At 33.2% G+C, this 13,484-nt stretch overlaps 1 protein-coding gene across 3 annotated transcripts in view; it reads right to left on the bottom strand.

Annotated features, from left to right (window-relative positions):
- Positions 1-13,484, bottom strand: part of CSMD3 (CUB and Sushi multiple domains 3) — a 604,683-nt gene that overhangs the window by 55,150 nt on the left and 536,049 nt on the right. For 2 of the 3 annotated variants that reach the window (XM_005150930.4, XM_031050517.2), the window contains 5 exons: positions 12,064-12,249; positions 10,699-10,893; positions 10,128-10,301; positions 3,432-3,605; positions 716-889 (listed from right to left, as the gene is read on the bottom strand). In XM_005150930.4, the coding sequence (XP_005150987.2) occupies positions 716-889; positions 3,432-3,605; positions 10,128-10,301; positions 10,699-10,893; positions 12,064-12,249 (903 nt within the window). The remainder of the gene's footprint in view (positions 1-715; positions 890-3,431; positions 3,606-10,127; positions 10,302-10,698; positions 10,894-12,063; positions 12,250-13,484) is intronic. The other variant, XM_005150931.4, reaches the window with a different exon arrangement.

Genomic DNA, 13,484 nt, shown 5'->3' with positions numbered 1-13,484 from the left:
ATAACGTGACCTAGGCTGTATACAGATAAAAGTCCATAGAAACTGCTGGGAAGATGCTGAGAAACAATCAGCACAATTTCTGCATTTGTGCAATCAGCTTACAAGAGAAAAGTACATTTTTCTAAATTAGAACAATGAAATTATTTAAAAAGCACATAAGAGCAGACTTTAAATGGATAATGGTGTTAATGCCTTTCTAGAAGTGCTCATGAAAACTCAAACAGAAACAATTTAACGTATTTTTATTTTCAGTGGAATAATTTTAAATATAATATCCAGAAGTGTTGATGATTATGTTAATAAATTAGAATAAAAATTTAAAAATCTAAGATAAGCAGTCAGCTCACTGAAAAAAAAAAAAAAGTTTTCCTGCGCAACTATTAGAAGTATGTTGGCTAAAATTGCAGGGAACATTATCCTGGGACTTAAGCACTTCATTATCGCTGTATAATTTTGCTTAAGGGACTTGTAGAAAACAATTAAAAAAAATTATTACCAACGAAAGAAACATAAGTTTCTCTGCAACAGTTATCCTGGCAATGTGAATGGAGAACAAACCTAACTGAAAAATAATAGAATCACAAAATATCTCTAATAATTTGATGCCTGTTAGTAAGGGAGGTTTCATTTATTTCTTGAAAGAGTCTCTTTACCTTCAGTTTATTTTTCACGATAATTTTCCAACTAAGTTTGAAATCTGTAAATGTATTCTTACCTTTGCATATTGGAGGTGGGTGGCTCCACTGCCTATTAGCCTGACACTGTGCTTTCATTGGTCCTTGCATAACATATCCAGTATTACATGAGAATGTCACAACATCATTGAAGTTGAAACCATTTCCACTTGTTCTTCCATAAATAGGACTACCAGGGTGACCACAGCTAACGGCTAGCATAGCACAAAACAAAGAAACAAAAAACAGTGCATGTTGCTATAATTTTTCATGCTTTAAGATATAATAGACAATCATTATAACCACTATTATGAAGTCTGATATTCTAAGATACTGAGTACTTTCCATGAAAGATTCACATTTCTCTGAACTGAATAAGAACTAAGACATAGCCTGAAATCAAAAGGAAGTATTTCAGTGCATTAGTTCCTCAGGTATTATTTCTTACAAATATGTCCTAGTATCAACTCACTCTGTTTTATTTTTCCCATCTTAAGCTTAGTGAAGTTATAAATTTACGACTAGATAGATGACTAGACAAGTATCACAATTACTATGGGCACTTGTATTTATACAAGAAGGTAACATTTCTTTTCTATGCCCACCAAGACCAGATGCAAAAATAGTAAGGAAAACAAAACATAATTTTATAAAAGTAATTAAAGAAATGCATAAATATTTTCTTCCATGTTCCAATAAACCAATTGTTGATAAAAAACATGTTCATCAATAATTTTAAATGAAAAAAACCCAACCCAGAATAAATTATTTAAATCAGATTTTTATCACTTTAAAAACTATATTTCTTTTTTCTAATTTTTTTTTTAAGTCTAACAATGTATGTTCTTTTGCTCTATGTACAACAGACTCATCATGATAACTCTAAAAGAAACCCACTAATATAAACTAAATAATTTTTTTAGCAACGAAACAAAACTGAAAATGGTCCTTCAGAATAAGCATAGCATGCAGACCAGTCACGGAATAATTTATGAAGTCGAACTGAATTCTGTATGTTTTACTAATATCATATTTTTTTAAATTAACTATATTATCTTTATGTTATTGGTAACAGACATTTTTATATAAGGAACTGCATTTTTTTCCCCCAAGAGAGTAATTGAAATCACACACTGAACTGCTAACATTCATAATACTGTCAGGCAAAGATATGTATTCAGCTTAGAGATATTTTTTTTTAAATGAAAATATAATAACAATAAAAATTATTCTTTTGAAAACAGAATTATGAAAGTGCATAAAATTTCGATTAGTACACATGCATATTCAGTAGCAATACACAACAATAGCAGTATGTCTGCCCACTGTATGAGCAAGAAGAATGATGAATCCAAAAGTGAAAAGGTCAGAATTGTTAATTTTAAACACATCTCAGAAATGTAATTAAATAATCTAAAGTAAAATAAAAAAATGCAAGAGTATTTTTCTACACATCATTTGAACCTTTGATCTGAAGTGGAAGTGCTCCTGATTAATAAAGATAAATGCAGCTGCTGTTTATAGCAGCCTTTTTGCACATATCTTTCCTAAACCTTGTGTCCTTTTCTGAAGTGATATATTGTACTTTCTCCTCTATTCACAGAAGTGGCATCCATTTGATTAGAGAATACATTCCTCTTTCTCTGCTGTTTCCACATTCAAATGCACTTTTTTTCACTAATTCAGTTCTAAAATTGATGTTAATATTTTAATTTAGAAATTATTAACAATGTCTAATTTTATTGCCTTTAAAGTTAACTATAAAGAAGTGTGCTCATCTGAAATGTAATATAAAGAAGTAATGATCTATTACTATTTCATAAAGTGAAACAAAATTAAGAAATACAATTATTTTGGTAGTTTATGTACATATAGTTCTCTTTAAAACAAAGTAAGGAGTAAGTGGTATGGGTAACAAACTGACATTGTGCATTATTATTCATCATTCAGCTAGTTTCTGATACAAAAATACAGATGAAAAAACAGAATACTTGGAGGTCGACTAATACATTTTCAATACATTGATATTAATGAACCTGAACTAATGAAACATAATTGTAATTTCCTTGAGAATCTTTCAAGAGCTCTCCAATTTTCCTAAGTGGAACACAGCTTTTTTTTTTTTTGTTACTGCTTAATGTGATATGTTGAAATACTTATCACACAAAAGGAGCCTCATTACCAAATTCAAAATTCACGCTAAAAATGCCAACACCAGAAAACAAAGTATCTCTGTGAAGAGAAAACAAAACAAAAAAAACCACCAAAAACAACAAAAAAAACAGTGTATGTTTGTTGCAACAACCATTTTAATCATCAGTGCTGACAGCGTAATTCAAGAGTATCTACATATCTAATGACAGCAATGAAAGTCAATGTACATTAAGTATTTCCAAAAGCCACTAAGGAACATGAAGCTATTTTCAAATTTGAGTACCTGGACACCTAAGTCCCATCACTTTTTGAATAAACTACATGTTTATATAAAATCACAGGTGTTTAGTAGCCAAAAGAAGCAATAGAAATTTTAAGTGACAACACAGAACTACATTTGATGGATGCAGATTTGAGTTCGCCACATGACTTTGAAGATCTGTTTTAAATCTTCTGGGGGGTGGAGAGTAGGGGTAGAGGGTGCAGACAGGAGCTTGCTTGGTATTTTTTCAAATGAATGCTAAATTGCGAAGTAAGTCATCATCTTGCCTGACACAGACATTTCTGTAACATGGATCAGTATGTGCTGCCATGCTTACTTACGCACACAGGATGGAAGCTGACCAGACCAGTTATGATCCTGTTGACATATACGTACAGAAGAACCAATCAACCGAAACCCAGGACTGCACTGATATACAACTGTATCTCTATATCCGTAATTTTCTCCAATTACTTGACCATTGACTATAAGATCTGGAATACCACAGTGACCAGCTGTATTTTTTCAAAATAAAAAAAAAAAAAAAACACAAAGAAAAAATTATTAGTAAATATGCCAGAGAATTTTTTAACTATAATTACTTAATTAACACAAAAAATGCTGAACAAGTTTAACTTTTTTTTTATTTATTTATTTCAAGAGTTTACTTTCATTAATTTGACAAAACCTGATAGAATGCAATTGTCTAAGTAGAAACGTACACATATAAAAATTACAAAAAGACACTGTATTAAAAACATTAAATGTTATATATGTTATCAAACTTATTTTCAAAAATGTAAGTAAATGCTATTTACTAAAACCTTTATAATTCTATATTATTTTCCTTAGCTTTCTTCTGATTAAGATTAAACTCAAAAAAGTTAGCATTACACCACTCCATATTTAAATGAAAATTGAAATGCGTATAAGCACAAATAAAAATAATATCAATATTATAAATATCAATCCACATGAATGTTCTCCTTACAATGGAAACAAATTAACTGGAACAATATATTGCTGGAATCTGACTCTGGATTGACTTCCATTTTTATTTTCCTATTGATCCAGGAGGAATCCCAAAAAAAATTACACATTTGGGTTGCAGTCAGTGTAGCTACATCCAAATGTCCTGCAACCAAAAACCATTGTATGTGTTGTCATAATCTTCTACCCCTATTCTCAAAATACAAGATTTTTTTTATTTATGCCACCAAAGTCACAAATAGACAGTTAATCCAGAGAGAGTCTGGGAAAAAAATTGGACCATGTGTCATTTGTTATTATTTTCCTTAATGACCTCTCAAAAATGGGCGCTATTATTCAGCAAATAATGTGGTAATGCAAAATCCTCTGCAAGTGGTTGACCTCATGAAGACTGTGTCATATGGCAGAGAAGTCACTGCAAAAACAATTATGGCAAGTAAGAATAACAACCAGTGTTTCATCCAGTACTTTACTGAAAAAGGAGTACTACCAGTCACCCAAATTTCTCTCTTCTCCTTTTCTCCACTACTTCCCTTTTTCCTGCCCAAACAAATCTCCAAAACATGTCTCTGATAATAAGAAAGAACATATGGCAGCAGTATAGTTTGGATTGTTTTTTTCCCTTTGAACTTTCAAGTATTTATAATACTCTGGTGTAATCTTCAGCGTTCTGCCCTCATTCTTTCAGGGCTAGAAATTTCCTATATAAAAAAAAAAAAGAAAAAAACAAGAAAAAAATACACCCCCCCCCCAAAAAAAAAAAGTTTTTCATATAACTTGCATCTGGCACCTTGAGCTTCGTATAGTATTTCATCACATGCATCATGATAATGTCAGAATTTACAGTAGAGGTAGAATGTGAAAATTCACACTTATTAAACTGATGAGTACAATTTGACTTTGTCATTAAGAACAGGAGTCCAAATCTGGTACTGTTCAAGGGTATATTCCACTGTTGTTTGCTCCTTCCCTATTTCCCTCATTGTTAAATAAGGACCAGGCATACTTGAAATTTGTTTTATGTTTTCTGAGATAAGATGGCATATTAAATGTTTACATAATTTTTGTCAAAGTACTTCGTGATTCTCCAGGGAAGTCATAATCTCTTTAGTATGTAGCAGACTTTATTGAACATGCCATAATGGGACAAATTTCCCTATCCTATTACATTTGTTATGATGAATGTGAGTAACTGTATGAGGAGGAGAAACTGAAGTTCAACTAGACAGTTTGCAGTAATTCAGGCCATGTTCAAGGAAATATTTTTGCATTTAATTACAGTGTTTGGCCCGGTTCTTAATTAAGATTTTAGTGCTGCTTTATGGCAATGAACTGAAAGCAGAATACATCACCAGAAAGGTCAAGCACTGTTTCCTGTACAGAGGGAATAAACCTGAAGTAATTCAGCACATCAGGTGACTAATATTGCAATCTGTGCTCATCACAATATTCCAGTACTTAAAGGGCAGGTACAAAGAGAATGGAAGCTCTCTCTTCACAAGGAGAGGACAAGGGCTAATGGGTACAAGTTGCACTGGGAGAGGTTTCAGCTTGACACAAGAAAGAATTTTTTACAGTAAGAACAAACATTCACTGGAACAACCTCTACAAGCATGTGATGCAGTCCCCATCACCGGGAGTTTTCTAGATGTGACTGGACAGTGTGTTAGATAAACCCATCTCAGCTCCCCTTCCCAGGAAAAGTTGGACCATATGATCTTTCGAGGTCCCTTCCAACTTGGGCTGCTCTATGATTCGATTACTTCCTCTGCCTCCATTACTTTTCCTCATTCTGTACAGCAGTTACATATTTGGAGTGCTAACTATACTGCATGGCTAATTGTGAACTAGTTATTAGTAAAGAAGTGCATATATTTTAAATAGTAGAGCCTATGCTTATCTCTGTGTAAGTTTTCTAAACTGAAAAATAAAAAAATCTATATGCATGAAGAATATTATAAAATTGCAGCTCTGTAATAACAGAATTCTAAATCAGCTTATTGCAACAGTGTTAAGGAATTGAATATTGTTGAAAACCAGGATATAACAGACTTCTGACAGGTCTTTCATCTCAAATAAAAAAATAAAACAAAACTAAATACAATAGAGCAAATAACATTTGGGATTTGAAGGATTTGTATCCAGTTTTCATTCTGCTTTTCAGGGGAGGTTTTGTCTGATTGAGAGACATAAAAAAAATTCCAAAAGAAACAGCACCTCATCCACCAAAATAAAACATCCCAATTTGTTTCATTTTAAAAATTGAACACATCTGTCATGCAGGTGCATGTGGAAAGTGATTCAGTGTGTGTTCTTCTGAAAGTGTGTGTAATGCTATACATAGTTCCTGTTAAGAGAACCCATGAAAACATTCAATTTCCACTAATTTATGAAGTTGAATAAATTCCCTAAGTTGCCATGAAGTCAGAGATTCATTCATATTTTGCAGAATATTTCTGTTTGTTTGCTTTATTTTCCCATTCTATTTCATACATCTAGAGAACTGGTCTCTCTCAGAGGAAACAGATCTTTCACTTATAATACTTGCTACCACTACTAATGTAATACCAATTAAAAAAGGAAAAGGAAGGAAAAAAAAACCCCTAACCCTTAAGACAACAACAAAAAAAACCACCCGCTACTATCCATCCATATCTTAAAAAGTAACTGTTACTTAATTACTCTTCCATTCTATTCTGTCTCTGTTGTGTTTCTTCTAAAGCAAGGTGTTTATTTATTTTTCTCATTACTATTAGTGGAATTCTTCCCTTTTGTTATTTTCCTCTTAAGATACCTGTGAAGAAAAGAATTCTAAAATGTTCCTTATACATTAAAGATATTCTCATATTCATTATTGCATATTGTGGTAGTTTTCATGGTCAATTTGGCTCTTAATTGTTTTTCAGGATTTCCATTTGTCACAAATAAAGACGTTTATTACCTGTTACTAACATGCTGAAATGAGTTCCTGAAGCCTGTGGTACTTTGTGTATTATGTGTTTGCGTGTAGCTGCATATATACATGTACAATAGTGAGTTTAGGGTTTTGAAGTTTTGGAGCTTTTTCATTCTGGAGAGCTTTCAGATTACTGCTGATTCTTTGGTAGTCTGAGAAAAACAAATACTGCATGTGTATAGTTTTTTGAGAAACTACTGTTTCTGAATGAGACACCTAATTGAATCATTACAGAAGATGAGCATTTTAGTTTTGAAATTTGGCATTTTGAAACTGAAGAAAAAATTATAAAACTGTCGTAATAATATTCAATATAATCACAAGGTGTGGCTACCTATCTTTTGTAATGAGATAGCTAAATTACTCCTCCTAATGCAATCTAAAACTGCTCAGTAGCTAAGTTCTGCAGGTGGACTTTTTCACTGGGGACTGAATGCAAATACTGCAAATGGGTATCATATTGGAAGAGATCTCTGTAAAGACAAACAATCTGATAGAAAAAATAGGGCAGAAAACTGAAAACAGATGAAAAAAAATAAAGAAATACAAAGCAAAGTAATGCTGTGAAAAAAACTAAGAGTACTTTTGGGAAAACAAAGGTTATAACATTAAGCAACAACACTGACTTTTTTTTTAATTTTTCCTATTTGACAGGAAATGTATTTCACAAATAGATGAGCAAGCATTTAAGAAATATTGAGTCTATTATCAATTTGTAGCCAATAAGTTATTGAATACTTATTTATAATAGATAAAAGATTTCATAGTACCGTTATTATCTGATGGAATATCACTTTCTTATCCCCAAAGTAATATTCTAAGACTAATAGCAAGCAAATATAAAACTCTGTAGTCACATTGACAGGCTATTGAAAAAAAAAATGAAAAAATAATCATGTAAGATTTGTGGAAGATACAGGAGGAAGCGGCTCAAGCAGCAAGATCAATACTGTACTTCTTATTATACATAAGTATACTTATGTACTTCTTATATACTTATCAGAATGAGAGAAAAATACACTCTTGCCTGGTATATTGCCAATACAAACAAATAATAAGTAGAACATTTACTGCACTGCAACCCATAATTTATAATACTGAATCAAAAGATGTAACTTTTGTAATGGCAATGGGTGAATGCTGCAGGAAAGTCACAGATTGAGGGTGGAAGCACTATAACATTCTAGAAATGCACAGTGATGTAGCATAGCAGGCAGTGTTGCTGTAAGAGCAATTATGGTAGCCATTACCCTCTCCCTTTTATAAATTTGCTCTGTCACTACCTTTTCTTTTTTTCCTTTTCCTTGTTTTCCAAGGCATACATACTTTTTTTTTATAAGCTATACATAACGAATACTACACTCTATTTCTATAAGTAAAACTTCTATTCATGTTCTCTTCAACAATTTGCAATCATTAAAGCTTTGAAGATGTACATTTGAATATTAGCTGTAGTCCTATCAGTCTGATACAAAAAGTATCTTTTAAATTACTGTTTTCTTCTCTAGTCCTATAGTTGTTTCAACATATTTTCTTAACTGCATATTATTACTGGATAATATAATATATGAACTTAATCATAATTAATATCTTCTGAGAAGGGTTGAAAGATGATGTAACCTATTAATATAAGATTATATTTTTTTATTTTTACAGACGCAGGAGAAATTAAATTCATTCTGTGTGATCTTCACATGACATAACATTATTTTGGCAAAATTCTTAAATGCAAGTATTTTTTCTAAGGTGCTATTCAAAAATAGCAGACAATTTGTCTGGTTTTTCTTTTTTACATTTCTCCAAACTTCAATAGCTGTAAACTTTGCAGGAAACCCATTAAAAGAAAACTGAGACAAAACAAAAAACTGTCAGAACATTTTGATTACACATATATTATGGTGTCCCTAAACTTTTAGATTTAGAAGTCTGTATTACCGTTTCTAAAAGCTTAGAAGAAAAAAAAAAAAAACTCCAACATGAATATTTTTTTCTTATCTCTCTCTGCTAAATGGTTTTTCACTGTAAAACCAAAACATAAACAAAGCCTGCCTATCCCCTCATCTATATGTCAGAAAACATTTCAGCATCAGACCAGTAGCCTGATAAGCAAACCTTCTGCTCATTCATGAGTCATCTAAATCAAGCCTAAATTAAAATTTGCACTGAAAAAAATGCTGTATTACAGTAATAAAATTGTTTGGGATGTAGAGTGGCCTAAAAAGGTAAACAGCAATCTACACAGAGATATTGCAACAACATCTATATTTAAGGTATAGTTCATAATCTTCTGAAAGTCTCAGTCCATGGATATTCTATCTTCTCATGTCAAATAACAATGTATAATATGACCTTCATATAGAGTTCTAAAACCGGAACACTATCGTAGCTTTGGTTTCTACTGAAACTAAAATGTTGATTGCATACCGTGTTAAAATCAATGCCTCTGCTGTTAGCAAAACAACCCAGATCAAGTACATATGATAATAACGAATTAAAAAGAAGCCCTGAAATACTTTTGCAGGGATCACATGTTCATTTTATTCATAAACTCTTCAGGGACTGGTGTCTTGAGTATTTTAAATAAGAGAAGATGCCTAACCATGCACAACTAAAGTGTGTCAAATTTGATATTCTCTGGATCAAGATTTTCTTTGAGAAATAAAGTTGCAGTGCTCCTGAGAAGTTTCCAAGTTGTTTTTTTTTCTGTATCTTTTTCAAGTGGGCAGATTAATTCTGTAACATAACCACTGAGTTCAGGTCTACTATGCAGGTATTTTATTTTACTGGGAATATGGATTAAAGCTGATACATCTAGAATCAATCAGTCCTGCTGCTTATGTACAGGTCTGCTTTAGAGGCATACACAACAATCCAGTGACACAGGTTTTGTATGTTGTGAAGATACTGAAAAAAGGATTCAATCTGTGGAAAGGTAACCATAGTTCTAATTAGATATAGCCATACAAATTTTTAAAATGCAGAACTCTCTTCAATGTCTGTGCTAACAGAAAGAGACAAGCTGATTCATTTCACTTACTTTTGTCTGCTAGAGAGAAAGAAAATAAGGAAGCCATGGCATTAGTATACATACCTAAACATCTGGTCTCAGTTCCCCTCCAGAGTCCAGAAGATAGACATTCTCTTACTGCAGAACCAACTAGCATGTATCCAGAGTCACAAGTAAATATAGCTGTAGATCCATATGTGATCTGAGTTCCAATCTTCTTCCCATTTGGAGGTGTAGGAAGTTCTCCACAAGAAATAACTTTATGGCAAAACCAAATCAAAACAGGTATGTACAGCTGAGTATTGCAAGCACAATAATAATTATCAACCAGAAATACTTATGAGCATTTTTGCCAATTATCAACTAGTCCACTTACCTCTATATTACAGTGAACCAGACAAATACATTTCAGAGTGTTAAGTATTTTTCATTAAAAAAAAAATAGATACAGATCATGCTTACAGCTATTTCCTTGTCACTGAACCTGGTGGACTTTATTTGTAAATAATAGCCTTCAGGATACCCAGGAAAAATGTAATTAGTTAGTTTTTAATGTAACTAATTAATATTTAATTAGTTAATTTTTATTTCAGAAAAAAAAGAAATATTTTTATCTGAAGTCTGTAGAGCAGATGCACATACAACATGTACTCACTCTGGCAGTAAGGCCGCTCATTTCTCCAACTCCAAGTGCCATTAGCAAGACACTCGATAGATGCTGGTCCCAAACCATAATATCCTGGATCACAGCTGAAAACTACTTTTGTTTTATACTCATAATGTGAACCATTCACTATTTTCCATCTTCCATGTTCCAGTGTAAAAGAATTGATGCTTGGACATGTAACAACTTCCAAAATAATGAAAATACATAGTTAGTTGTAGCTTAATACAGGGAAATTAGAAAAATCTGTGCCCTTATTCATTCGGAAATATATTTTAAATACAGTGAAATAATATTCGAAGAGCAATTTGAAATTGCCTGTGGTTAGCATGTTGTCTTATTTAGTAAGTAATGATCAATGGCCCAGACAGAGCAGTGACTGTGTATATAGAGCTACACAACTGGTGTATACAGAATCTATACTATGACTGAATTCGCTGTAAATTGACGGTCATGGAACTACTGTGATACTTTATGTCAGCCATCAGAATCTTTACTGAAATGTTAGCTACATTTTGATTTTTCTACCCAGGTAAATTCTATGAGATCTTAAACACTCATGCAGAGAGGCTGTACATCGGTAACAGGTAAAATAATATTCAATATCCAAGATATTTTTTCAGCAGCTACGCAATTTTATGCTCTTCCTCCAACCCCTCCTAAAAGTTCTACAACCCTAATCTGACGTATCAAAAGACAGAGAATAACATTTTTGCTGGATACTAATTTCTCTCCAAAATTCATTGGGTGAAATAAACAACATCTTAATGTGCAACAGATACGTTGACTTTTCTTTATCAGTCTTACGATCACCTGGGTTTTCATGCCCCATTTATAATGGATGGTATCCACTTCTTTCTGGGACTGAACATGCATTTTCTTTCAGTGATACTCCCCCAAGCTTAGAGGGTGTAACATTATAATGATGGGAGGAATATAAATAATAAGCAACTGTTTCGACAAAGTATTCCAGCATACCAGAGCCTTTTAAATTCTGGATATTAAACAGGATTTTTTAACAGTATATGAACAGTGTGAACTGTGAAACTCTCACTAAAGTGATGACTTTTTCATAAACCTCTGCAACTATTCACTTTGATTTAGCTATAAGTTAATCATCAATTTGAAAATTTTCATAGTCTTTAGTGTATTTCTTCTGCTGTCACAGAATGTTTCAATATATAGCTCAGGTATATATACATTTAAAATATGTATTTCACAATAATTTAATCCCAAAAATTATTCATAGATTAACAAGAAGCTGAAAGTTTAAGTAATGTGAAGATTTGTGCTCTGGATAAATAAACAAAATGTATGGCCAGGTTCTTACTCACTGAAGAGTTTTTACTTACTTACCTACACAGCGGGGCGTTTTATTGTGATTGCTCCAGGTACCATCTGGCTGGCAGACTGCCGTAGTAAGTTCCTTGGCTGATAGTCTATATCCATCATTGCAAAAATAAGTAACACGAGTGCCAACTAAGTAATCTGTGGTTAATATCCCACCATTTAATGGAGCTTTAGGAATTCCACATGATATTGCTGAATAAATAGAAAGACATAGTTATTTTCTATCATCTTCTGCACTATAAACTCCCAGTTGCTCACCTCAAAGAGTTTATGCACTGTAGTTCCCTGGAAACTATGCTAAGAAAGATAAGGAGGTGACTGGTGACAGCCAACATCGATTCACAAAGGGCAAATCATGCCTGAGCTGATTTGGTGACCTTCTATGATGGGGTTACAGTGCTGCAGGATAAGGGAAGGGCAACTGACATCATCTATGTGGACTTGCGCAAGGCGTTTGACACTGTCTTGCGTGACAACCTTGTTTCTAAACTGGTGGAACGAACCACTGATGGACCTCTCAGTGGATGAAGAATTGGCTGGATGGTTGTAATCTAAGACTTGCTGTCAGTGGCTTGATGTCCAAGTGAAGACCAGTAATGAGTGGTGTTTTGCAGGGGTACTCTCCTCATTCTCTCACGCTGCTGTGCAGTGTTCTGCCCTATGTGCTTCTCCCCCTCAACTCTGCTTTTGTGAAAACCCTTCTGCAGTACTACATCCAGCTCTGGGTTCTTCAACATAAGATGTACATGGATCTGTTGGACCAAGTGCAGTGAAGGGCCACAAAGATGATCGGAGAGCTGGAGCACCTCTTCAATGGACACAGGCTAAGAGTTGGAGTTATTCAGCCTGGAGATGACTTTGAGCTACTGTGTAGTGAAACTGTATTGCTCAGTAGTAGGGGGAATGGCAAAGCTATTCTAGTCTTGTCTTGTAAATACCCTTTATGAAAGAACATGAGAGCCATTTACTGATGATGTTCTCAAACTTTTGATACAAGTGATTGTAGCATAAACCGACTGTATCACCCACGTATGAATTTTCTCCTCAGCAAAACAATGGAAAATTAGATGTATGGAAGCAGCTTGCTCCTGAGGCATTTTGCAGTAATGTCTTTAGATTGAACCTGAAGAGTTTGGTGTTGTGAGCTGCAGCTACGTACAAGGGCCACAAATCACTTTCTGTGCATAAGCACTTGCTGGGAGAACTGAGTAAGATCATATCATGTATCAAAGCTCACCTTATAATGCATAATTATAATTGTTATTCCATTAATACATACATAAAATAATTTTCAATATGCTAACACTTGGTGGCAACAGTCTTTGTATTTGATCAGACACCATGAGATTACTAAGCACTTAACACCATTTGTTCCTAAAGTATTACACCTTAAAGTATTACAACTGTTATGAGTATTACAACTATTT

The sequence above is a fragment of the Melopsittacus undulatus genome, chromosome 1 (genome assembly GCF_012275295.1).
Source record: "Melopsittacus undulatus isolate bMelUnd1 chromosome 1, bMelUnd1.mat.Z, whole genome shotgun sequence".
NCBI lineage: Eukaryota > Metazoa > Chordata > Aves > Psittaciformes > Psittaculidae > Melopsittacus > Melopsittacus undulatus.
The sequence above is the reverse complement of the archived record's forward strand: the minus strand, read 5'-3'. Positions and strand labels throughout refer to the sequence as shown.